General features: G+C 42.6%; 1 protein-coding gene across 4 annotated transcripts in view; it reads left to right on the top strand.

Moving 5' to 3' along the window:
• The window catches only part of LOC146858071 (uncharacterized), a 499,452-nt gene that overhangs the window by 353,331 nt on the left and 118,223 nt on the right, over positions 1-27,898 (top strand). For all 4 annotated transcript variants that reach the window (XM_085648839.1, XM_085648840.1, XM_085648841.1 and 1 more), the window contains one exon: positions 815-4,687. In XM_085648839.1, the coding sequence (XP_085504965.1) occupies positions 815-4,687 (3,873 nt within the window). The remainder of the gene's footprint in view (positions 1-814; positions 4,688-27,898) is intronic.

Below are 27,898 nucleotides of genomic sequence, written 5' to 3'. Positions count from 1 at the left end.
GGAGCTGCAAGCACTGTTAGTGCAACTTTCATACACACCTTTCTTTTCAGACAAATTGGTGGTGAGAAAATGGGCTTCTTTTATGCCAAAGGTTGTACTGTCCTTCCAGGTTGGTCAGTGAATCATCTTTCCTGCTTTATTTCTCTTCAATGCATCCTTATCAAAAGGAAGTGAGGCTCTACCAGTGTATGTTTCTAAGTCTTTCTGTTCTTTGTTGGTGCAAGGAAGGGTCAGGTAGTACAGTAATGGACACTGTCCAGGCGGATTGTCTTGTGTATGACGACATGCTATGCCCTGGCCAAGAAGGAGCCCTCTGGGGTTCTGTGAGCTTTTTCCTCAAGAGCCAAAACTGCCTTGACAGTGTGGGATGTAATAACCTCTGCCAGGCTGCTACATAGGAGTCAGTGCATGCATATGTCAAGCACTACTGCCTAGGCAGTGAATTCCACAGAGGGGGCCATATTGCTTGCTCGGTTCTGCAGGGCTTTTTAGTGAGAGTCCACTCCTTGCACCCTTGTGTTTTGGGACATGGTGTTTGGATATTGCTTCTTAAAGTGAGGAATCTGCAGTTGATTATCCATCAGAAAGACTGTTATCAAAGGTAAGTAACTTGTTCTTTATTTTCAAGTTTCCTGAGACATTTTGTTGTCTAATAATTATTTATGAAGAACTTGAAACCTATAGCTTGTATTTCTTAGAAGCATATTGCAAATGCTCTAGCTAGAAGATTTTTATTCTAGATCATTTTGATAGTTATATGGCAGATGATACCCGGTAGATGTCCTCTGAAACTAATATTCTGTTTTCTTTGCAGTAAATTTAAAATGCATCGAGCAGGGATCAGACAATCCCCTCGTCCTGAATTTGGACTGTCTGCAATCAGATTGTCCATCTGCAGATATTAAGGGGTCTTGTGGAGGTAGTGGATATGTGACGAACAGAAGGAAACGTTCAACAATGTCTCGCTCGAGCAAAAAGTCACTGACAGTTGGCCATGATCAAAACAATGCCTCACCTAGTTTATCAGATTCATTCAGTGAAACAAATGATAACTGTGAAAGTAATGAACAAGGAGATGAACAAGATGCTTCCTGCAGGGAGAGTTACACTATGAAACAGGCCTCTGACCAAAAGAAAAAAAATGTTTTGGACCGGCTGCAGTTTAAAGAACATGATAAGCTACAGCCAGAATGGGCAGAGTCTGGTGCTGAAATGGATATAACAGCAAGTGATTCTGGCATGATTGCTACAATTCCCTCAGAAACCAAAAAAGCAGATGGTAAAGACCCTCAAGAGGAGGTAGACACATGTGATCGGGTATCTTTGAGGAAAGTAAGGTATTCTTGGAATGGAAAGAAGCTGAAACACACTCGGAAAAGTGGCTCCGACCAGATCAAAAAAACATCTTCAAACATTAAGTTAAAAGATAATTCTGAAGTTGCTCAGCAAATTGAACCCCAATTTGAAATCATGACGTCAGCTAGCTCTTCAACTGTGACAGATCACCAATTTGAATCGAAGATTAAGCAATGGGATAGCGATCACAATGACTGCAGAAGAACCAATGTGGTTCAGTTGAGTCAAGTTAAGCTGGAACAGAATGATTGTTTTAATGAAGAAAGCAATGAAACTGAACAAAATGTTGTTTTAAAAAATGTTAACGTTTTAGAGAATCTGTACAAAAACCAAAGCCCTTTGGGTATCGATGATCCATTGGAAGGCTGCACTGATATTTTAAACTTTGAGGAAAGCCATAGAAACAATAAATCTCCACTTTTACAGGAGAATATTTGCAGAATAGTTGGGAAGAAAGGAAAAAGCAAAGTGAGCAAGAAAACCTGTGAAAAAGAAGCTCCATTGGAAAGCTGCAACATTAGTGTCTTAAGGCAAAAGGAAAATGAGGTTTGGAATGGACCTGTTTTACAAGAGGTATCTCATTTAATTTCAAATAAAAAGAAAAGTGGGGATAGTAACTATCCCTGTGATGGTGAAGTAAACTTGTCAGAAAGCTGCTCTTTAATATCATCTTCACATGCAATTCAGAAGTCTAATGTTGAGGCGGAACCCATGAAAATAGAGAAGCATGCTGTGTGCAAAGATTCTCAGATGTTGGAAAACTTGAATAAAAATCAAGGCTACCTACCTAGACAATACCCATTAGAAGTCAACATTATTAATGGTTCATTGTTCAGTGAAACCAAGAACACCTCAAACATGCAAACTTTAAAACTGCAGCCTTTTAGCGTATCTGAGAAACATAAACACAAAGTTGACAAGAACCCCTGCATAATAGACACCCCATTAGATGATCTCACAACTGTTGTTACTTTTGAAGGAAGTCAGGAGCGCCAACATCAACCTACTTTATGTGAAAAGCGTAAAAAAACAATTTCAAAGAAGGGAAAACAAAAAGTGCGCAAACAAATAGATGAAAGAGAAACCACATTAGAAATTTGTAGTGCTAGTGCTTTCTGGAATGGGGAAAGCAATGAGATTTCAAATGTACCCATTCATCAAGCGAAGGCTTCTTGGTTAATTCCAAACAAAAAGCACAACGTGAAAAATGAATGTTCTGAAAGTAGCGTACTCCCATTAGAAAGCTGCACCATTAAAACTTTATCTTCAGCAGTTGCCAATCAAGCCGTTTTACTGGGGAGGCCTTCCTGCATTACTGAGAAAAATCGAGAAGTTGGTAAGAACTCCTGTGGCACCCCAGGTACTGCAAAAGAAAGCCATTCTATAAAAATGTCCATCGGTGAAAGCCAAGATGTTTTAGATTCGCCACCTCTCCGAGACAATACATGTGTCCTCATTGAAAACCCCAAAAAGAGAAAAAAGCACGAAAGAGACTTACTTGAAGGAAACAGTTCTGCCGAGATACTTCCTGGTGAGAGAACCAATATGACAGATTTTCAAGAACGGCCTTCCAGTTTCCTTGAAAAGTCAAAACCAAAGGTCAGCAAGAATACATGTGAAAGTAGAACCGCCCAATCCGAAATCTACTCTTTGAAACAGCCACCTTTTGAGGAAAGTCTTGAAATCTCAAATATGACAGCTGTGCCTGAGAAATCATCTAGTGTGAATGAGAAGGATAAGAAATGTGTGCTTAACAACACACATGGATGTCTTGAGAATTCCACAAACATATCTTCTGTAGAATGCCAGGTAACTGCTTTGCAAGAACAACCTTTAAATGTACCCGAAAGGAAAGGAGCACAAAAAGTGAATAAGGGTACTTGTGAAGAAACCCTTTATAAGTTACCTTTAGAAAAGAAAAAAATCTCCAGTATTCCTGTGTGTATAAAGAAGTCTAAAGCTGTAAATGAAGCTGAGCAAAACCTTCACAAAAAAAACGATGAACTCAACTTTGACGGAAGTGGCGAAGACCATGTACTTGATTCGAAATGCTCAAAGAAAGAGAAAGCCTGCAGACAAGAGAGTAAGACTAAAAAGAAGCAAAACAGAAGAATTAGAGCAGCACCTTGTGATGACTCTGAGCAGCATAGCCAAGGTGATGAATTAGAGACTTGTGACCAGTATACTAAACCAGACGTACTAAAACCAAGCAAAAGAATTTATCGCGTTTCATTTGCTAGCTCCAAACGAAGAAGAGAAACCTATGTTGTTGGTGTGTCAGAACCTGAACGTTTCACATCTGTAGGAGGGTTGCTAGAAGATAAACTGATAAAACCTACTCATGGAATTTTTGGTGCAGCAGAATCTGAAGAGTTCTCTGCTTCTACAGAAAACTTTCCGCACAACAAAAATGTGAAGGGCCGACGTGGGACATATGTTGTTCGTTCACCACAGACTGAAGTGGGCCTCAATTCAGATTTAAAAGATAAAAATGTTCAACCTAGACGAGGAACCTATTTTGTAAGATCGTTAAATGACAAGGTCTGTTCATTATCCACAGTACTAAGCGAAGACCTAGCAGCTGATAAATATGAAGACAATGTTTGTGTCTCAGATTGCACAAATCCCTCTGTTTCACTCGACCAAATAACAAAATCCAGAAGGTGTACCTATGTAGTAAGGGAACCTGATGCTTCAGATTGTAATGTTCTTAGAAATTCCAATTGTATGTTGTCTGAATCGCTTCAAAGTAATTCTGGGCACAATACTGTGGCACAGCTCAACACTATGTCTGATAGCAGTGAATGGTATAATCAGATGATAACAAACAATATTAGTTCAAGGAGAATTAGAAGTACGTGTAACCCTCTACCTCTTACAGAATACAACATGCCTCTACTGGAGGATTGTACAAATGCCAACAAAGATGATGTTACAGCTCCTGTTCACACCATTTTACCAAACAGCAAATCAGAAGAATATAAAAAAATTGACTATTTAGATATATTTGATGGGAAAACTGAACAGTTTATGGTGGATATGATTAGTGACTCCATTCTAGTAGATTCTACTTCGGATTGTCCTAGCGTACTAGAGTTCTCCAATATTACGGCTCATGAAAATATACCATATACTCCACGGAAGTCTCCAAATGGTCTTACATTATTGGAACTCACTCCCACTGAAGAACGTAACAATCTTGAACCATCTGATACTCTAAGGGCTTGTGAAGAAATTAATCATGAAGAAATCCATAATGAAAATATAGTTCAGAAAATTGAATTAGCATTTAATAAAGCTCCAAGTGTAAGGACTGAGACACCAAGAAAAAGTAAGTTGCTATTGTCACTTCTCTCAATATGGTCTGTTTCTTACAGTTGAATTGCACTTGCTAAAAATGTGTGAACCAAGTAACACAATAGAAATGTACTTTCTACTAGCATCCAATGTTCCCTGTAATTACTTTCCTCTGTGTGCGGCAGTGTAAGCCGGGAATCAGAACACGTGTGTGGGTGCAGCGCCAAATATCACTTCAAACTTTTGCATAGTGGTAGTGTGTAGTGGTCAATTTTTAAAAACCTGGACTGTTAAACTATGTTACATCGTTTAGACAACATATAGATCCAACAAGATAAGATGTATGCGTCTCCCATGGGTTTCTAATACCAACATTCTGCTTTGTCAACCCCCCAGCCAAGGGAAGCACCAAGCTTACTTCTAACCTGAAATTAATCCAACAGCCCTATTGCCACCCTCACCTTGCAAAATCGTTTTGCACCCCTGTGTGGGATGTCAGACATAGAATGACTGAGTCCCACATCAGCCCATAGCCAGAAACTCAACAATTCCTATCCGAACACCTGAAAGTAATGTTACACATGGCAATCTGAAACCTTGGCAGCTATGAAGCACATGTCGTGCTGCAGATTTGCTGCATTCCTTTTCCTAATAGTGCGAGGCTGATTGTGGGCCTTTTCAGGCAGAATCTTGTCTATGGGCTTTGCCAATGTGAAAATCACATGCTTGACTGCAGCAAACCATTTCACATGCAATACAGACACAGATTGTTAAAAATAATCACACACAGACCTATTTTGTTTAAATGCCACTTGCTACCACAGTCCTACAGCTCGCTCACAATGTTAGTAAGTTTTATCATCGTTATTCAACTCTGGTACTGATTTTATTCAACTCCGATGATACGCTGAGCTGGCCACAGCAAGATTCAAATCTGTGATCTACTCTTAGCTCTTGGGTTAGTCCAGCAGAAATTTCAACTCAGTGAGCTGTCTTAGCTTAATTTTAGCTGTATCCGCTGTCCAGGTGTATCTTCTGGCTAAATAGCAAAAGGGGTTAATGCACCTGCTGTAGAGATTTACATTGAGTCAGCACTACTCAGGATGTAATAATGGAAAAATAGCTCAGGTGAAAAATGCACCTGCTACAAAATATGTCAGACGTTCTGGTCGCTGTTTTTAAAAGTCAGGAAATAACTTAGGTGTTTAATTTGTGTTCAACGGTGCACCTCCTACAACTCGCAGATCACCGCTTGACCTCTGGAAAAAATGGCTCAGTGGGTTGAGGTTCATAACTTTAAGAAGCTCCGTAGTCACCTTGTAGTCACAAGTTGTAATCCTGATGTATAGTTCAGTAGGTTAAGTTCTTCCTCCAGAAGCATATGAGCTGTGTGTAATAAGTTCCAATCTCTACAAGGTTAACAAACTTTTTTTTTTTTTTTAAATGTGCCATTTAGTGGACCGAAACTAACACCAGCTATTAAAGGGCAAAAATCATAAAATATATCATGCAGCAATTTCTGCTATTGTCCATACTCTTTTGGTATCATCACATTTTCTTCGCTTTGTCTTTTAAAACAACGTTTACAAAGTAAAATGTTTTCATATCTTGGTTAAGTTCTTGGCAAACATGAAAGGATATGGCAGAAAACATCTTCCTTTACCTTGGTGAGTCGGATGTAAGGTCTGGCAGTGTCCGTTTGTGTTGGCTGTGGGAAATCAACTTCTGCAAGATGGTGGTAGCTATTTGGGGCACAATTAATTTATAAACCATGCTCAGGCTTTGCCAGCTTGCTTTGCCTACTCTTCCCAAGTAAGTAAAGACTTTCCTTTGATTTTCCATTTACTGAAAATCCACAAACTCTGTCTTTCCTGCATTTTGGCCTCCAAAGGAGGTGCTCGCCTGCAGCTTCAACTACTGTGAGAGGGTGGTAGCTATTTTGGGCATAATTCAATTGTAAACCATGCTGGTGGTTTGCCAACTTTTTTTGCATACTATTTAACAAGTGCAAAAACTAACATAGTTACTAATTAATAAAGTTGTTGTTCTATATACACATGTACACAGTTTGGATAGTAAACATAGTAAAAAGACCTGTAGTAAACTGAACTGAGTTTGGAAATCCTTTGAATATTGTCGCCCGAACGCGCGTTAGGCAAATTAACTACTGCAAAATCAGAAGTGTTGTAACCAGGCACTGGCGAACATGTGACCCATCACACTATCAGAGTGCACCATAATTAGGCATCAGTGTACAAGTCAGGGACCCTGTCATGATATCAATGTTATTTGTATACATTGGGCAGATCTATTGCAGGAATGCCAATTACTATTAGTACTTGTACTGCCATAATTATGCATCTTAGTACTTATACTCAAATAGTGATTGTATCCCTAGAATCTCAACCCCCAAGAGTGAAGAATAAAACCTGAACCAATAACGACATACTGACAGCCACAAGGTGGATATTCTTAGTGACATCTGTAGTGAGCAGGCCATTTGTGCTTTAGTGCCTTCCTTATTTCACTGTAGTACAGAGGTGATCACCTGTGGATATGTGATACACCTCCGGTACATTATCCGACTCACACCACAACCCAATGTTCCAGTCTTGACTCAGATTTATGTCATACCGTTCCAGCATAGAGAACTGCTAAGTTCCCTGGTCCTTCCCCAGCCCAACTGTGCTTCTTTCTATGCAAATGTGTTGGATATGGTTGTTGGGAACCACATCGCTCTGACAATGTTACGGCACAAGGTTAGTGGCTGTACCCTCGTTTCCCTAGCACTAGGTACTCTCCTGAAGTTGAATTCCAGGGATACTGCATTCTGTACTGCGGAAAATGTGTTTTCTTCTGTTGACCTCTGCTTTTAGAACCTGTGACTTGCCCTACGAAGCCAAATTCTTCTGGCCAGTGTGTGATTTCCTGTCAAATAGAGTGCTCGATTCCTGAAAGAATTATGTGCTGGCCTTTGAAAGAGTTTTCATGTAAATTGCAGCGCACACATGGGCGCTGCAATTAACATGAATACTATCTCAAAGGCCATCAATCAGCCCCGAAGCTGCCCACTGTTAGGAAAAGAATTGCAGCAAGTACACGAGCCACTTGAAATGACCGTTTTTCGTGCCGCTCGCATTGTAAAAGCGGTGGCGCGAACTGTGTCCGGATGTGCTTTGTGTGGGATGTGCCTGCTAAAAATGGGACACTGCGCACTTGTGGGAACTTCTGTGCGCGAGCGCGCACCTTATTGGGAACAGTGCTAGCATCTCTCACTCGGTCTTATTAATGTCTAACATAGGAAGTGTATGGCACATCTCACTGTTTTTAGTTTTTTTAATTTAACTAATTGCTGCTTTATTAACCAGTTTTTTCTTATATCAATTTGCTGTAAATGTGACCATTTGCTACTTTGGACCTTGCACAACTTTCTGAATTCCGTGGCCAGGTGAATATGCTTTCACAACCCTCTTTACTGCACAGAAATTGACATATTTGTGACCCCTGTATTCCTCTGCTTTTCACTTTCCCCAATCATCGGCATATTATGTATCTTGTTCTAATTATGTATTGCTTTACCATTTGCGTCCCTTCTAAATCCTCATGTGTTTTATCTGTAAACCTACTGATGATGAATACAAACAAGAAAACTGTCCCGCAAAGGGTATCTCGGTGCTAAAGTTGTTCATCAAGAGAGCTATTCTGTTATGTCAGATACTTTGAAAACCACCGTGTTTTGAAAAGTTTACTGAAACATAGGTGATCAATCTATTTTAATTAAAAGACAGCAGAATTCAAAGTTATGGTGTCTGAAAATATTATGGGAAGCCTTCTTGCAGTGTGCAGAAAATCCTTCCCATTAGGCTTCTATCAGCAGACCAAGATCGATGTAGTCTTAGTTCCAGGTCCTACACTTGAATATTGAGGTTCTCCTTTGAACACATAAGTGTTTAATACAAAGGAATGTCTGCAGGTTTGAAAAAACATTTGTTTGGTAATACTCGAATGTGAGGTTTTCAATACTACAGGCCTCAATTACGCATCTGCATCCACTGTCTGATGTGCCTTTGGTCAAATGTATTTGCGCTGCAGTAACCTGATTTGTTGATATAAATTGTCTGTTTTTGATTTTATTCCATAGTATCAGTCAGCCCTCAAGATACACCATGATAATCACAGACCTCTTGGCCCTGTTCTTTACCTAATATACTTGTGCCTGGTTGCTTCCCTTTTGCTCCACGCCATATTCCGAGCCAGTTCGCAGAACTGAAGAGTAGGATTCAACATTGACCTTGGATATTTTTGGGAGTTTCTAGTGTCTCCTGATTACTTTGAAATTTGAGGTTGATGCCTAATGATGGACTCCGTAGGGTGCAATTGTGAGGACAAATTAATTTTCCTGGAAGTATATTTTACAGTGTGAATGTTTCTGCAGGGATGTGAAATTCCTCTAGTCCGTCGCCCAAGACATATTGTCTAGGGTCAAGGGCAACTAGTTTTCATGTGGATTTTGCCGTTGGGACAAGCAGGCCCAACCCCTTGAAGCACAAACCCTTTGGCTGCCAGTTTGCAGTACCACATAATGTTTATCAGGGAAGGGCAGTGTCTCCAGTTAAAGTAATATTTTTGCACATTGACCATATGTTAATGCTGTTCAAACTTGTATTTATGGTTCATTAATTGAAAGCCTTTATTATTAGGGTGCATGCTCTATGTAAATGCTGTAAGCTCCGACTGCACTATTTTCTGTGAAATACTCAGCCATCTAGAGCTTGGTTCCGGAATTGTCTGTTCATGGCAGGTGAGGCTGTAGCTACACAATCTCCTGCCATCTAGTGTTGATCTGGGGGAGTGTGCAACTTGTTTTTCTTACGCATTGGCATCAGCTCAGTTGTTAGACTATTTGTTGAGGGTCAATGCCTCTTAGTTATCGTCTTTGGGCTTCATCGGTCCATCTACACCGACAGTAAAGAAATTACTCCGTCTACTGGCTTGCCCGTGACGGAGCCAGGAGCGAACAGGCCCAAGCAGGTGAGACTGCAGAATGATACCCTTGACGACTGTGACTACAGGGACATGACACTCCCACCCCCTGAGGTGCTCAGGTAGTGACCCATAGTGGGCACGAACGAGTTTACCAAACAAGCATGGTCAGGCAAGTTTGCAGAAACCGCACATGATATTAAACAGATTGCATGTAATTCTCATGTAAAATACCTATCCGCAGCAAATAATTCAGGGCCATTAAAATCCACAGTATCGATGAAAGCCTTGTGTAGGCCAGTGATAGGGCTGAAACATGTTGAATTACTAAGTGAGGGTCATAGAACCATAATTAACCTAGATAACCCTCCATATGCAATGTTTTAATTTTAGCACGGAGGGTCACTAATAAAGAGAGATCTTGGACCCTTGATAGTTTAAAAAAAATATGTTTAGACTCCCCTGTAGGTTCATAGAAGTGCTCCCTGAAATATGGTTGAGTCCACCTCAGCTTTTATGTGCTGAGGTGGACCCGATGATGAAGCAAGCCACTATTAGAGTGGGTGAGGGTTGTACATATAAAAGACATTCTTTTTTCCCATGTGTTGATCGCCTAAGGCACAGGGTCAAGACTGATTTGCATATGGCTGGGTTCAAACTGGAATGGCATGGTGAGCAAAAAAACGATGGATTTAAGCCCAGATCTCTAACTGGGGTGAATGTATGACATTGTTCTGCATTCTGTCCATCAACTGTTGTTTTTGCACTGATCGCCTAAAAGCCTTGAGAGGCAGAGTTACTCTATAACCGTAGTCTAGGGATACTCATGTTGTGGTAAAGTGTCAAAGCGCTGCCTTTTTGGTTTTTTTCCAATTGGGAACTCTTTGACACCCTCTGGGGCCTACTCCATAGTGCTTGTTGCAGAAAATTTCCCATCTGTGATGGAAAGGACTCAATTTCAAAACTGCCCTCAGTGTAGATCCAAATACCCGTGGGCAGACCATCACAATGTGTGTAACCAGTCTCTCTCCGTATCATAATGAGGCCTCCTGTACAGACTGCCGCGTCTTCCAATTGAAGAAAAATGTTAATTGCCTTCTGGCTTGGTGCCGCACATCACACACTATGATGCAGAGGCAAGGGGACACCACCCTGGATCCTTTTGATGACTAGTATGTCAAAATTGAATCTCAGCCTCAGACTTCTCTTATGAGGCAAGCTCCTGTTTGAAATCCAAGGCCGAAGACCTTCAGTCAGTACAGGTCCAGATCAAGCAAGCATCTGCTGTGAGTACAACATTTCACCTTCCTCAACCTCCCTGGAAAGAAACAGAGGCTGAGCACCGCCCTCAAAGGGGTGAGGTATCAAGCCCTGAAGCCCTGCATTAGGCTTCTGGTCTGCCACTTCCTGAGGGCCATAGTCAGTTTTCAGATCTAGCACTGAGCCAGCTCCTGGTGATGAAACATATGTCCTGTAGCCACACTGCTTCAGACTTTGCGTCGAAAACACCCTCCAAGCCATCCTCGAATCTAAAGACTACTACTTTGCTGAAATCCACCTCGGTGCCAGCGCCCAAGCCAGCAAGCAAAAGCCTTCTTCATCGTCTAACTGCCCACCATCTACAGCTCCATCCTCCATAAACTCATGATCCACCCACAAACTGTTTGGATCCAGACTTTGCCACCTGTAAAGCCTCAAGATCCAGTGCTTCTTAAAAGAAAGTCGAATTTTGAGAAAGCCTGTACTTTAGCACCCAAACCACAAGCCAAGATGAAGAGGCACTATGACGGAGTCACCAGTTCCCTGCATCCTCTGCCTCGCCCCCCACCATCTACTACCCTCACCCCCACCTTGCCTTCCTCGCTTCCTCTTCGCAGCCCCACTTAACCTCCACCACCTTCTCCACTTTATCCAAATCACCAAAGGGGTCAGCAGATTCCGGCCTTGAGAGGGATAGTCCAGGCTCTCCCTAAGATCCTTATGACACACCATTTGACCTCCAGGTGACTCATGGGATGACTGACATAACCCCCCAATGGGGGGGGGGGGGGGGGGGGGGCACTGATCCTGACCTGTATCCAGCAAAGCCATCCTCACCAGATGACTCTACCTCATATCACAAGGTTTTGGAAACGGCAGCCACCTACCACAAAGTGGAGATGCACAAAATACAGGAGGATGAAGATTTGTCTATGAAGATGCTATCCTTAAACCAGTGCTCTATTTTAGTTTCTCCTGATATTAAAAGGGATGTCAAACTGCCCCTGACTTCTTTAAGGACCTGGTTAGGGCCAGGGTAATCACCGCGAGGGCAGGCAAGAAATACAAGGCCTCATCCACAGACCCAGAATACATTAGTGGACATCTGCATCCAGAATCACTCGTGCTTCATACAGCCTGCAAGCATGTCAAAGCCCATGGCACTGAACATACACCACCACCTGACAAAGAAAACAAAAAGCTAGATGTGGCAGGGAAGTGTGTTGCAGCTCAATCAGTGACACCCTGACGCATCTCCAATTCTGTTGACTTGCTCTCAAAGTATGACCAAGGCACACTGGGACAAAATGGAGGAGCTCCTCCAAGATCTCCCAGATAAATGTGATAACCTTGTTATAGAGGATAAAATAATATCAAAAAACACTATTGGGTGCGCCCTCGATGCTGCTGACACAGCATGAGGCGCCCATTTAAATGCCCTGATCTGCCATCACATCTGGCTCTGTTTTGGACTTTAAGCCTGCAGTACAGCAGCATCTGCTCAACCTGCCTTTCAACCGCAGGTTGACCAGATGCTGGAAAAGATAAAAAAGTACACTGATACCATGAATGCCAAGGAGGGGTGCTTCACACACCTTCTAACCTTGGGTCTTTTCACACGTCCCAGTGCCACCTCTCCTAAAGCCTTTTCCTCCTCTCAGGGGCAGCAGAACTAGCAAACCTCTTCACTGGGCTATTGCATGGGAGGTTACCCCCTCCCCCAATCAGTGAGTCCTCTCCATCAAAGGTTAAGGTTACTGTCTGGATCTTACAAACACCCCACCAAACATAACTCCTCACAAACACTCCTTGCCAGAACATCAGTGCCTTCTTCAGCAGGAAGTAGAGTTACTTAATCACAAGGGAGCCCCTCCAATAACTAACTAAAGGAGTATACTCCTTGTACTTTCTCATCTCGAAGACAGAAAGACGTCTCAGGCCTAATCTCAACCTTCGGCCCTCAACAAGTAAATCCTCTCAGAGCACTTCACCATGAAATGTCATCATTTATTGAGGCATGGTAACTTAATAACTGCCATTGACCTGAAGGATGCCTACTTTCACATCTCGATCCACCCTGCACATCTCCGTTACCTTTGGTTCGTGGTAAGAGTCCAGCATTACCAGCTGACAGTGCTGCCCTTCGATTTCACCACCACGCCCAGAGTGTTCACAAAGTGTCTTCCTGTGGTTGCCTCTAGTCATTCCTTCTACCTCCTACCTGGAGGGAACTACAACTTTTCAGACCTACTCAGCAGGATGTAGAAACAAGTCCGCAAGTGCGAGCTTCCTGCAAATGACTTCATCCTGGTAGTTCCCATCAGGTCCAGACAGTCCTGGTTCACCATGCTTCTGGTCCGCTTCCTAATGCCTCATGAGAAGCTGCTCAGCCGGCCCGATGTTCTCACGCAGAGCCATAGCACACTAAAACACCTAAACCCTAAGCAGTCTTGTGATTTGGCTCCTGGGGTCTTCAACTCTGGCAGTAGGTGGAGGTAGCCAAAATCTGTGACCATCCTTAAGGAGGCCCCAGGCCTACAACAGCCTGCTATGCAGCCAAATGAGATGTGTGCGCTACTGTCTCCCCAAGCATATGAAACCTCTCCAAGCAGCAGTCCAAGACGTGCAAAGATCAGACTGCTTACGCTTCCATTAGACTTCATTTAGCCATATTTGCTGCTTACCTGAAGAATAGGGAACACATTTTCCTCTTCAGGGTTCCAGTCATTTAAAGCCTTTATGGAAGGACTTGAGGGTCATTTCCCCCCCCCCCCCAGGCTGCCACCTACCCCCGTGTGGAACCTCAACTTGGTTCTCCCTTGACTTATGGGCCCTCCTTTTGAACCACTTTACTCATGCCCTTTGCAGTTCCTTTCCTGGAAGGTGGCTTTCCTAATCACAATCACTGCCTTCAGGCGTATGAGTGAGCATCAGGTTGTTACCTTGAAAAAAACCTTTCTCCCACTTCACACAAATAGACTAATCCCTAGTACAAATCCCACATTTCTCTCCAAGTTTGTCTCTTCTTTCCACCCCAATCAAACTTTCGAACTCCCAGTGTTCTTCCCACATTTAGAGTCCGTAGGAGAGCAGGCTTTTCACACGCAAGATGTCCAAAGGGCCCTCATGTATTACATTGACTGGACAAAATTCTACCGTAATACACGGTAGCACTTTTTCCAAAATCACAAGAGCTGTGCTCTTTATAAAGCAGAATAGCACACTGGTTGGTCAAATGTATACAGATGTCTTGCGCTAAAGCCAAAATACCTTTATCTGCCACTCCCATACCTCACTCTACCTACAGAAAAGATGCCTCTCTGGCTTTCTTAGGTAACATCTGTGAGGAAACTGGCCTTTAGCAAGTTCACACCCACTTTTTGCCCCATTTTGGCACTTGTGTAATGGCTCAGAAATGCCTTGAGCCCTGCTAATCAGAACTCATGCATGTGCTCTCACCATTAAAAAGGTACATGTTTAATTTGCTTATACCCAATTAGCATAAACTAACTTACTTGCAAGTCCCTGAATATAGTACATGGGATAACAAAGGCCTGTAAGTTAGTGTCTCTCTTGGACTGCAGCATTTGTTCTGCCACAATGAGTGTGGTAAGCTAAAGCATGATTCCCAACCTGCCATTGCTGGCTGGCAAGGCAGTTTTACGCTGTTAGCTCAACTTCGCCATTACAAGAAATGTCAAAGCCCAACCCTTCTTTATTATTTGCAAATCACCCCTAAAGTAAGTCTACTGAGCGCTAAGGGCAGTGTGCATTATACAAAAAGGCTGGATCTGTAGTTTCATGCTTTCAGGGTTCTAACACTAAAAACCACCTTTGTTGTTTTTACTGTTAATAGGCTAATAGCTCAATTGGCAAGTGCTGAAGTTACATTGCTGCCAACTTTTTTTTCTTTTTCTCTTATTGATTTTCAAATAATAATCAAACAAAACATTAATACACTGCTTGCGAGCACATCTCCAAGAAGACAATAACTTTTAAATGGGACTACTAAAATTGGTACTTTAACGTATCAAAAAAATCAGTGCATTCAATCCGAAATATGGTTAATTCGAATTTAATGTGGCTGGTAGGCAAAGTGCAGCTTTGGAAAGTTGCCACTTTGTCTCTGTCTGTCCTAAAGGCTGCCATTTGGCCACCTGGGGAGAAGTGGAAAGCCTACAAAGAGTCTGCAGAGAGAGGTATTGTTATCTCATCCTGACAGGAAAAGCTACACAAGGTGTGAGGCCAAAAGGGGAGCTTCAATGGGGAAGCCTCCTTTTTTTGGGCAAATTGCAAGCACAAACAATAAGAAAAAACAATGTTGTGTGTTAGAGATGTCTACGGCCCTGTGCTTGCTCTAACCCACTGCATTAGTTACCCAACCAACATACACCTGTAACTCTAAATATTTGTCCAGCGGCGAGCAGAAACAATCTTCACAATGATAGATTTGCAATTATAGCACATTTTGAGTTCAATTGTATTTTGGATTCACACTCAGACATAACTTCATTTTTCAGGTCAATCCTATGTATTGACATTTTACACAAACTATACTTTCTCATTGAACAAATTGTAGCAATCACACTGAAAGAAACATAGCATAAAAAGATTAAGAATCATTTCATCCTATAGATTTTTACTAAGCAGTGATGGCTTCAGTTCTAAAACATATAAGTGTTAGGATTCGTTGTAACTCCATGTATACTCCTTGAAGACATTTGTAACAATAGCCGACGGACAATTGTCCACCACAGCCAACAAGTTTATAACAACGATAAGCCACTTCTTCAGAGCTGAAAGGTAAACATGAGTTACATGATAACTCTTATACCTAAAGGTAAAGAGTCAGTTACTGTACTTTCTGATCATCCTCATCAATTTAAAAATATAAGAAAAATAAATTAAAAGGCGATACGTGCAGCAATTCTCATGCACAAATTCCAAGAAGGCAAAATCAACATCAACTTTATATTTATATTGCTTGGGGAAGAAAGGCAGGCCCTAGCGCCTTATATTAATTTCTATATACAAAGTGTCGTATTTAATTTCGGTCAAATGTACTTTTAGACCAAAACCTATTGGTCATGATTTTGTTATTGGCCCCAGCTAAGAACCACTTGAGATCAATCACTCCTAGACCCATCACAGAACACATTCTTACCTTGCAGTATTAGATGACATAACGTAAAATAACATCAAATCAAATTCAGAAACTAGCCGTTATCTATCGGTTATTCTGCTGAGATGCCACACTCTTTAATTCTTGCAGGTTTGACCACACTGCAACATATAGTAGTCAATTGCATATTCTAGTCAAAAAAGTAATTGTGCTCAAACCACAATGAGTCAGAGTTAACTTGATATCGGTCCTCTTACCTTAGAAATAAGAATTAAGGATCATGTTTCAAAAATCACAAATCGCACTGTAATTTTCTATAGATTTATTGTTTCACAAATGGATTTAGATCTGGAAAGACAGACTGGTATAGTACCTCACCATTGAGCACTTCCTAATCAAATCATTCTAATGGCCCACTATTTTAAAGTCCCTCCATGGTTTAATTATATAATTTCACGTATTTTTTTTTTTGGCTTGGAAGTGTCTGTTAGAAAAAGTGTAAATTTCACAAACCCACAGTAATTACCATTTTCCGGTGAAAACTACAAATATATGTACTTACTGACATGATGGTGGTTTACTAAGATTGAGTCATAATTAGGAACAATCCAATGGCATGATAACCTACTATTACAATGCATTGACTACCATTCCTTGTATATCTTCACTCACTTCATAATAAGGAGCAACTGTTCAAGAGCACCTCGTATATAGCGCTAGCCGAGATTTTAAACTCTCAGCTCATCCTAATAACTCAACAACCTACTTTCAAAATGCATCTACACACATCCAGTGTATGTCCTCACCTGCTCACTGCGTTATTTCCAGCATTGCATCACACCAGAGGGTTTCCCATGGGTCCAATCCACCTTTTATACTTCAATCTCATGACAACATATTTGAAAAATCAAAAAGAACGTTAGTTAAGGTCTCATAGCCATCAAAACATGAAATGGATTAAACTGTCTTCCATTAACTCTCAACATTACGTGACTTGTCTACCTATTACCGAGCCAAAACGATCTGAAAAGATCTGTATAACGATGATCAACTTTTCCATGAAACCATAAATCTTAAAACCTCTTCTGAAACAATTGATTGGCAAAATATCTTCACATATCAAACGTCCAAAAATCTTTCTCTGCCATGGGATCCTCTTCAATAGTCATAAGCATTGAATAATCCAGCCCGCGTGTGGGGACCCGAGAGCACATATTAAACGCACACACATATACATAAAAATTAGAAAAGGCTAAAAATGCCGAAATTACATTGAATTTTCCAATTTAAACATCCAACAATTGCCAAAACATTTCTGTGAAAACCGAAAAAGAGACTATGAAATGTTACTACCACCTATATTTAAAAGGGAAAATACAAGCGAATGAAAGGCATTGTTAGCAAATAGGCTGCATTTAAAGTATAACAGTAAAAACAAGCATTTGCAATGCAATAGGTCTCGCATTTGCAAGAGTTTGAGCTATTGGCATTATAAATGACAATTCTATTTATGTATGTGTTGTGAAAAACTGCAAGTGGAGCGGAAACACGCACTTTCTACGTATAGTCCATTCTTACAAGAAGCAAGACTGTCAGTAAAAGAGGCACAGTTACTGCCAGCTTTGATTCTTGTAAGCAAGGACTATGAGTACAAAGTGCATGTTTATGCACCACTAGTAGGTTTTCAAAACACATAAATAACAGGTGTTGACATTTACAATGCCAATAGCTCAAACTCTCGCAAATGCGAGACCAATTGCATTGCAAATGCTTGTTACTGTGGCCTTCAACACGGTGGAATCAATCCTTGTTTAGACATCTGTCCTGAAAATCTATTTTCTCAATACTATATCACAACCTTCACAAAAACTCAATCTCCATCTACCAAATCTGAGGCAAGTCTATTGGTGAGAGGTCAGCCCTCATGAGGATTTATGGCCTGTACAGTGATAGGATGAACCCAAACCAGCCCTCATGGACCAGGACCACCACAAATGGGTTGTTACAACAACCTGTATAGATGAAGCAAGTCGTAGCCCCTTTCAGAGCACATTAATGAACTAGAGAGCGCCGCATTTTGCCAACTCAAACACAGCTTTGTTTGTTGCTTTACGAAGCAGAGATTTCCCAATCTCAGAACAGGTCCACAAAGATCTATTTGTTTGGAGTTTATAACCCTTGAAAATGCTTAAGCCAGGGTCCCCAGCTTCCTGCAATGACTCAGTGTGGGCCCCTGGATTTCACTAATGAATAATCGGGGCTCCATGGAAGTCCTGTTAAGAACATCTGCTGTAATCTACTGCAGCGGACCAAATGCCAAGCCCTGTGTAAAATAATCATGCCTTGGCAAGTGTTTTCCTTTTAACTGAAAATAATTATTTAAATCCTGCCAGTTTGCAGATTGAAACTATCTGGAAACTTAAGCTAGCTAATTTATGAAGCTAGAAAATAAAGAATTTCATGTACTATTTTGAAATACATTTAGATATACTCTTCCTCCAGTATCTTGAAAGGTTTCTACTTTTAAAAAAACACACAGGCAATAGCTTGGCACTTTTCATAAAGGCAAGGCCTATTGGTTTTGGCTGCACTAGATTTTTTTAAATCAAAGTCTCACCCAATTTGAATGCAAAAAAGGTTAAAAAAAAATGTGAATAAGAAAGCATGGATCGCAAGGGTGAGATAAGGAGACATGTAGTGTGTGGGGATAGAAGAAAAATGTATGAGTGGAATATAGACTAGTCAGCCCTGGTATTAATCAACCCTGCCATCGACAGCACCAGATGTGCACCTAAACTAACGTTTGAGCACAAACACTTCCAGATTAAACACTGCAATTTTTCCAAAAGTCACCCATGCACGGCTGTCCGAATGGGGGTTCAGGAACCCTACTACCCTCCTGGGAGCGCCACTGCCATAGACCATGGATTCTGTAGTTTCAGGTCTGGCCTGACAGTTAAGTGTCTCACTTACATTGTGCCTTTGCTCACAATATACATCACAGGCATTGCCACTGCTGACCTATATGGGATGGCATTTTGCGGATCAAATCTACTTCAAAGGCCGGGGGAGGTCTTTGCTATTTTTAGGCCTTGAGTTTCTGATCAACTGGCTACTATTAAGGCAACAATGACAGGTTGGCAAGGTCAGGTAAACACATGTTGTTGAAATCTTTAAGTAGGTGGTCAATTACATTGTAAACTAAAGAAAAAACAATTGTAAAGTTGAACACCTGCCATGGTATGATGCGGTCTGATCCCGTTCTGGTTTTCCAACATCAAGCACCTTGGGAGCAGTTTCATTTGGGCTCCACAAATACCAGAATGCTTTGTGTTACATCAAAACCCATGCCTGGATATAGTCATCAAGACATGGGGTTGGTCGATCGCTAACACACTGACATCAAAGTTGCTCTGCAGACTTGGTACTGAAGCAGGGAGGGGTGTGATAACACGGACCCACACAACACACAAAAATAAGTTCGTTTTTTTTAAATCACATCAACCTCATACTGAAAGGCAGTCTGCACCCTGACAGAAATAGGTTTACAATTCTCAGCAGAAAGCCCCAGATCTACAGATCTATGCTGCTGAAGTGCGCTCCCTGAAACCTGTCCATTTTTGTGACAGTTTTTCGTCTTACTCGAACTCTGTATTTCCGCTCTGTTTTACCTCTCCTGCATCTGTTGAATGAAAATAAGAGCCGGTCTGAAAAATAGAGAGCTGATGAACACCAGCAGCCACCGGCTCAAATGAAGTCTTGTCTAAACCAAAGCGATTACTGCAAGAACCAGAAAAATACGTGTCATCCGTGCACCGCACAGCCTGTCTGCCTGATGTCACCACAAATAATTTTTTACACATTTACTCTCACACAGTGACGAGGCCCACTTCTGACGATCTACTAGCTGGGAGCCCATGGATTACAATTAGAGCATGTTTTAGATTAACACACCCAGAACAACGGGCAGAGATGCATGTGCTCTGGATAAGCACCTCAGCAGGGGCTAGATGCGCTAGATGGCAATAAGAACTAGCAATTAAATGTACTGCATATTATATGGATAATCAAAGAATCACTAAAGCAGTCAGTGACGAACGCACATCTGGAAGTACCCTTAACATGTTTCAGAATAATTCTCTATATTCCTACCTACCCCACATTTAATGTAAGAGCAAAACCATATCAAATACTTTATCAAAATAGTTTACCTATATCTCTTTATGGACCTTTTAGCGGGTGTAGAAATGTAGACACAAAAGGTGACTATTCACAAGATCTACCTTAACTGTGGTCTTCTCTCCCGAGGTCGTGGGAAAAAAGTAGCAACAGCTGCCTAGCAGGGAGCGCTCTGATTTTAAACAAATGGCGCAATCAGAGCCCCCATTGTGAAGCGCCGAGGATACTTGGCGCTTTGTTTACACCCATGATACCTGAAATTCCTGCCTGAGAGTCATGAGTGAGCCCCGCCCCCGGCCCAGCAGGCAGAGCACATAGCGCATCTGTCTCCCGTGGCTGGGAGGCGGGATGGCGACCAAAGGCACATTACAAGGAATTCAAGGCATCCTGGCTAAGGTAGAGGCGGGAGGCGCCCCTTTGTTATTTCTTAGAGCTAGAGGCCACCCAACACCACACAGCATGTTATTTAAATGCGTATAAGACTTTAAAATGCATGCATTTTTCATCTTTTTTGTGTATATCAGGAACTGTAATGGGCTCCTTGCCGCCATTAACATGACAAAATAACCAGATGGATGAACGAGGAGGGGGTGAAGGCACCCTGCACCGCCACTGGCGTTTGCAAACTTAGACACGGGTGGATGTGAGAGGGTGGGTGTGCAGTGCCAAAATGGGGTGGCTAGGGTGCAGGGCTATGCCCGAGGGGAGGTGGGATGCCCCATATTAGATGGAGTGCGCCATTGGCAGTGCAGTGCAATAATGGCAGTGTACTGCTGTTTATTTGATTTCATTGTTATTTTTTTCTACAGTTATTCTGCAGAAGGAGGGGGTTATGTGATGGAGAATCAGCCTCCATGCACTAAAAATATATAAAATGCGCAAACCTGAGCAATATTAAACCGATTTTCTCCGTCAGCCCCTCATGTACATTTAACAATGAATCCTTGCAAACACACAACATTAGAACAACCACACCACGTGTATGGGTAGCACGGAGAACTGATGGTTCTGAAGCAATTTGGAGCCCACACAGAGACCGCGGTTTAGGAAAAGGGCCGTCTGTCAGCTTGGGGCTGCGCCACACAGCAGCTGCTACCACGGCGCTCCTTCCCGGGAAAGGGGCATGAAGGCCACCTTCAAATGTGCTGTTTCGTGTGATGCTTTTACTGGCTGGGGGATCCCTCGTGCCTGGGGGCTCCAGGGGAGGGGAAGCGCTAAAAAGCATAAAGGAGTACCTGCAGGAGCCAATGCTGCTTCTACCATCGCTCCTTGGCTTGTGCCGCTGTCCCCTCCGTCACTGTAAACACAGCAAAGACAAGCGGAGTGCGGGCAGGGCAGCTGGATGTAGTGTGGGAGGGCATATACCAACTGTTCTACCCTGAAAGGGAAGTGCAAACCGAAACAGTAACTTTTGACTGCAAATACTCTTAGTAAAAGAAGGAACGGCTGCTCGAGGAATTTAGAAAACATGAGGAGGGATATGGGTGGGACATCCAGCGGCATGTGAGGAGTTGGGAGGGACGAATGCTGTTGGCTAATTGAGCGCGGAGCGCCAGAAATAGAACAAGTTAAACAAGCTGTCTCCGTGGAGCCGACGGGGGAGGGAAAGTCATTTATTGATGGATTAGCAAAGCCACGTGATATGACCAGGCTTGAAAGTAGCATGCTGGGTTGGAGGAATGCGGCCGTTCTATCGCAAACACAGGGAGTGCGTCTGTCAAAATAAATAAACAAACGCGGCGTGAGAAACAGATGGCACACTGCAGGCAATTAAAACCAGTGTGAGTGGAGCGGACAAAAACTGTACTTGGGCGCCGCTGCTTCTGGACTACATGGAAGTAAGTAGAGGATCAACAGAAAGCATGAAAACAACAGCAATGCCTCAGGTAAACCAATCACAAGCGGAAAAACAAATTGGACGAAGTTTCAGCCAACATACAGATTACTTTAGATCTCGCTGAGACAGCGCATTCGCTGCCAAGGCGAGACCTAAAAACTGGCATTGTTCTTTCAAGACTTCACAGGACGCGCTGTATCCCATCATGCCCCACAGGTGACCGATCAGTTCTTTATTTTCGTCTTCTACTGTACTGTTGGGTCCTGGAGCACTGAGCACTTCTTTTTTTTTTTTGACGTTTTGTCAGAAAATTCTCTTTGAAAATTCCAGCTTTTAGTTTCACTCAACAGATTTAAGTACCTAGTGTACAGAACACTGGTTTTCTGACATGAAAATATATTTTTCTGTCATCTCATGCCACTTGTGGTAAAAAGAAGGCGCAGACTGATCCACATTCAGTCTGTATTTTTTGTCTCCCTGATTCTCATATTTCAGAGACGTACCATTGCTGTCCAGAAAAACACTGAAGCACATAGATTAGGCTTCACGGCCCACTGGGGAGAGGACAGCCAGGATCTTCAAGAGGCCCTGGGGAGACTCAATCCTCCTCCTAATGGCCAACCTCTCATACAAAGATGGCCCGCATGAGGAAGATCTCATGAAATGCATGAGAAATGGCGATCCTGATCAGCGATGAGAGGTAGGACATCAAAATCGGATGAAATACCTCTGTGTTTGCCGTCGAGAGCGGCCTTGGAGCAGACCCACCAATCTACGTCAGTACAAGCATCATCCTTGAGGGTTCCTACGATGTCCAAGCCTCACTGTCACTCGACATCGAGGCCTTCACTACATTCGAAGTGGTCATCGGCAATAAGATCGCTGCAGAGGCATTCACTGGCTACAATAGCTCCATCAACATCGTCCTTCGGCGTCAAAGGATACACCGTCAAATGATACACAGTGGTCATTAATGTCTAGATACCCGTTGACTGTGAAGGACACGCCTCCTAAAGATGCACTGAATCCTGAAAAGTCACGGTCGACGTTAAATACACGGTCTAAAAAGATATTGACCTCAAGAAGCCATTCACAGTGTTCAGAGGCGTAGATTTTACTATCGGAGTCAATGGAAGCAAAGTCTACTTCGCCAGTTAGACCTACTGCTGGTACACCTGTGAACCTCACTAGGTTGGCTTGAAAGCGCATGCAAGTGGCTTGTACCTCAGAATCCTGGCTCAGACTTCTTGCGGACGTACTCTCCATTCAGTGTTACCCCGCGTACACCATCACTAAAACACACTCCTCCACCGGCATTCTCTCCGTGCTCTCCATCTACACTTCTGAACAGGCGTACAACTGTGCTAAACTCATCCAAAACACTGCAGAGGCGTAGATCATGGTCAAAGTCTGCTAGAACCAAGTCTACCTCCAGAAATCAATAATCTCATCATTCCAGCTCTCGCCATAGGAGGCGTAGATTACCCTTCCGATCCACCACTTCTCAATCCTCCATGAGAGATTATTCCCCAACACTGACAGACACACTGCCTGCAAAGGTTTCTCCTACAGATGCCTTGACCACGTTCAACAAGGTGTCGATGAGAGGCGCATCAAAATTGATATGCCAGCGCCTACAACATAGTCTTTGGTTATCTTTGAGACGGCATCACAAAGCGCTATCAAGGCCATTGCTACCTCAGTCCCAGGGCTTCTAGAGCCAGCGATGCAACTCCTCCTGACTCCGGCTTACCTAAGAGCAGCGTCATCACGGATGACGGAAAAATAAAAAGCTCCTGACTAGGACTCCTTGTTCCTAATGGCTGATCCTCCACTTGACTCCGTCATCATAGCTGCTGTTAGCTGCACACTAGGCCCTCTTAATCATCAGTCAGTCATAAGGACGGCAAGCAGGAGCAGGCTATAGAGAAGAAAATGTGCGAAATGTCCGCTACCTTTATGAAAGTAGCCAGGCCTTTGCCTTATTAGGGAGGTCAGATAAAGCATTGATGCTCTCTTAGCAGATTCACAGAGAAGTTGCCTAAGGAAGACAGACAGAATTTTATGGAGATCCTGAACGAGGGTGGGCTAGTATCCAATCAGGTCTTCAGTGCAGCAGCGGACGCATTAGATCTGGCTGCACATGGATATACCCACAGCATCTGCGCCAGAAGGTCTTCCTGGCTCTGCTTATGTCCCCAACACCAGAGGCCTAACACTTAATTATGAATCTGGATTTTACAGGAAATTCACTATTTTGGCACCCATGCAGATAATGAAATGGCCAAAATGAAGACTGACCTGAATACGCTTAAGGCGGTAGGTCTGGAGAGATGGAAGGTGTTCTGAAAAAGGGACTGACCTTCTGATAGACGTTACTATCAAGAGAGGGTTCAGACCATTCACTGGGCATCACAACAGCAAAATGCCGGTCCCACTATCATGCTTGCAGACCAGCTTGTGGTAAAGATGCTCAATGACAACCTGCATCCTCTCCCAAACCACCGGCCAAGCAGTGAAGCTTCACAACCCCCCAATCCCCCCCCTCCCCCCATTCTCCTTTACCCGCACTTGTAAGGGACGTATCATCAAGCACCTGGAGTGGCGCTCCATCACAAGAGATAAGTGTGTCTTAAATATTGTTCAAAATGGATACTACTTATTTTCAAGTCTCCTCCTTCCGCTATTCCACCTACAAAAACATCATGTCCTCAGCGAGAACTCCTACAAAGAGAAGTCACCAGTCTGCTACAAATGGAGGCCATGGAGCAAGTCCCTCAGTCCCAAAAGTGACTAGGAATTTATTCTCACTATTTCCTTGTGATGAAGAAAGGTCCTAGAAAAGAATTCTGGCCCATTCTGGACTTGAGTGTCCTGAACAAATGTGTATGAAAGGAAAACTTCAGGATTCTTGGTAGACTGGATGTGTTTGATCAATCTACAGGATCCATACTTCTACATCCCGATCTCCCAAAAACACCGGAAGTCCTTACACTTCCAAGTGGTGTCCAAATACTACCTATAAAAAGTGCTGCCATTCAGCCTAAAATCTGCACCTTGCTCATTCTCAAAATGCATGGCCGTCGTCTCAACATCCTTCAGCAGGATGAGAATGTTCGTCTAATCCTACTCTTAGAGGACTGGCTTATAATAAATTAATCCCAACCACAGACTGAAGAACATTCCCAAATCTTCGAGACTGCAAAAGCTAGTCCAAACGCTCCATCACATGGGTGCAACTCTAGACACAAGAGCTGCAAGAGTTTATCCTTCAGAGGAGAGACTATCCTCAATCAGTCTAAAGTGTTACAATCTCCTACACACACCACATTCATCTGCCAGACAGGTGGTTTCTCTTCTCAGTTTGATGGCCTCCTGCATTTTCATTGTTCCCCACACAAGATTGCATATGAGACCTCTGCAACAAACTCTCGGAGATCAATGGAATCAGTTTTCAAACTGCTGTAATGACAAACTGGCTCGCTGCTATGGTGGTCTCAATGGCAGAATCTGCTGGTGGGAGTCCCCTTCCAACAAGACCCTCCCACTCTCACACTGACTATGGATGCCTCCCTCCAGGGCTGGGTTGCTCATATGGACTCTCTGCAAACTCAGGAAGTGTGGTCAGACAGGGAGCAGCAGTATCATGTCAACTGTAGTATGGGGCAAAGGAGAACGCCAAGACTCCAGTTGATTAAATATGGCTTTGGTTATTCTTCTAAGTCCCAGCCAAAGACCCATGACAAATGAAAATGTAGCAAAGGACATCCGATCAAAACGAGCACAGAGAATAAACTCAACGTTTTCATTCCAGAACATACAGGACTAGACATGCTAGAGTATAGTGAACAAAACTAGGAAAAGCCAATACTACAGACCTCCCTCCTTTACAGCCCCAAACAAAACATGTTCTACGACAATTCCTAATCTATCAACCTAGATGGTAATTTAACCATTCTATAACTTCTGGTCATAGTGCCACTCTCAATGTCAAACTCTCTTGGCCACCATTTAGAAAAACGTGACATCCACTACAGTGATTACAGGAGCCCCTGAATCTCTCATTACATATAACCGTTTCCCATGAATACTAGCATACATTAATGATTCTTTTATTTTGTTTGTAACACTCAAATAGTCACTCAAAGTGAACACCACATTAAACTTCCTCACACATTCATCCACCTCACTGGTATCAGTGCTGCTAATCTTACTGACATTAGCGACATTTCGTATCTGCGTCTGTCCCATACTCTTGCAAACACCCTGGAAATGACCAAACTTTCTTCAGGCATTGCACTACATTTTGACACCCCTGAAAATTAATTAAATTGGTATGTGTTCCACATCTAAAACAAACCAACTGCCCTTTTTTGTTTGGCTTATAATTCACTGCACAAATAGGAGACTCTTCCGTTACAGGATACAGGAGAATGCCCTTCATTACCTACAAAGGCCTGCGAGGACTCTATAGAACTCTCTATGCTCTTTGTTACATCTATTACCTCCGTTAGTGTTGCATTCCACAAGTTAATAACCTTTCCTGTGTTTTCCTAGAAAAACAATTAAATACAAACTGATCGCAAATACAAACATTCACACAAATCTCAAAATTACAAGAGCTAACACCTGAAAGCAGCAATTAATTATTCTACTGTATATCACTTCCTTGTTTTCTTTGAAAGAAATTGTCTCTCCAGCAAAATGCTAGTACTGTCTGCGAATCCTCTCTTTTGCTTCTTCATATCAATTCCAGCCGTCACCAATGCCGGCAGGAACTACAGGTAAGTAATCAAGCACTTTCTGGCCCGCAATTCCCTGGTGATTGAATAAAAGCTCTGCACTATATTTTGCTGCTTCTATTGCCACTAGATGATTCATGAAAATGCGCAGTCATTGCATCCACTTCACAGCAGGCTTACCAGGAACGGCGGTGGCTGCACTACATTGTTACTGGGCACCATTTGCAAAATAAACAAGCATTGGCATAGCCAATAGGTCTCGCTTTTGGGACCTTATGAGTCTTTAGTTATGCAGCACAATATCCTTGGTGCAACAACATCAAGTGTTGCATGGCTAAATACTTATAAGGTCCCAAAGGCGAGACCCATTGGCTATGCCAATGCTTGTTTATCATATGGCTTCAGTTTCTGTTCGTTTTATCATGGAATAAGTCTTGATTATCTGACAAACAGAGCCAATTGTACCAAAAAACAACAAGCCACAAATTGAACAAGTAAGAACCATTTGCAGCTGGTTTAATGGAATTTACAAAATGAAAAAAGATTGTGAAAGTGAGATCTGTAAATTCCTTTGCTGTGAATGTAATAAACTGTTGTCCCAGAAAGACATCTCGTTTGCGTCTTTTTAATGCTCCATTATTTCAGCTTTCACTGAAGCATTTGCTTTGAAGTGACATTTTCATTATTTTTCTTACTTTAGAGAATTCATTTCCTCGGGCGACCTCTATTTTAAGATAGTGATTGAAAGTAAACAAGCGAAGGGCATCAGAGGGGTGGGAAAGGTCATGAACCCGGTAAGGTCAAATGCCAGGCAGAGTTTCCAAATCGAATGGTCTTGGCAGGCCTTGCAAGTGTGTTTAGATTTTGTTGATCGAGGTTCTTGTTTAATGCGCTGCAGGTTTAACCTCAGAAATGTGAGCCAGGAGTGGGTTCTGGTCGCTGCTGCTCCAGGTGCTCCGTTTATTACACATGCTACAGCTTGACACTCTCGTGACACTATCTGATTACAAAATAAGAGCAGTCACTGAAAATAAAACCCGGTGCACATGCAAACGAACCTGTTTGTGAGAAGGCAGGGTGGTGAGGAGGGGCTGGGCGTCTGTCAGGTGGGGGCGGGAGTGG

Source organism: Triturus cristatus, chromosome 3_2, assembly GCF_964204655.1.
Source record: "Triturus cristatus chromosome 3_2, aTriCri1.1, whole genome shotgun sequence".
Taxonomy (NCBI): Eukaryota; Metazoa; Chordata; class Amphibia; order Caudata; family Salamandridae; genus Triturus; species Triturus cristatus.
The sequence above is the reverse complement of the archived record's forward strand: the minus strand, read 5'-3'. Positions and strand labels throughout refer to the sequence as shown.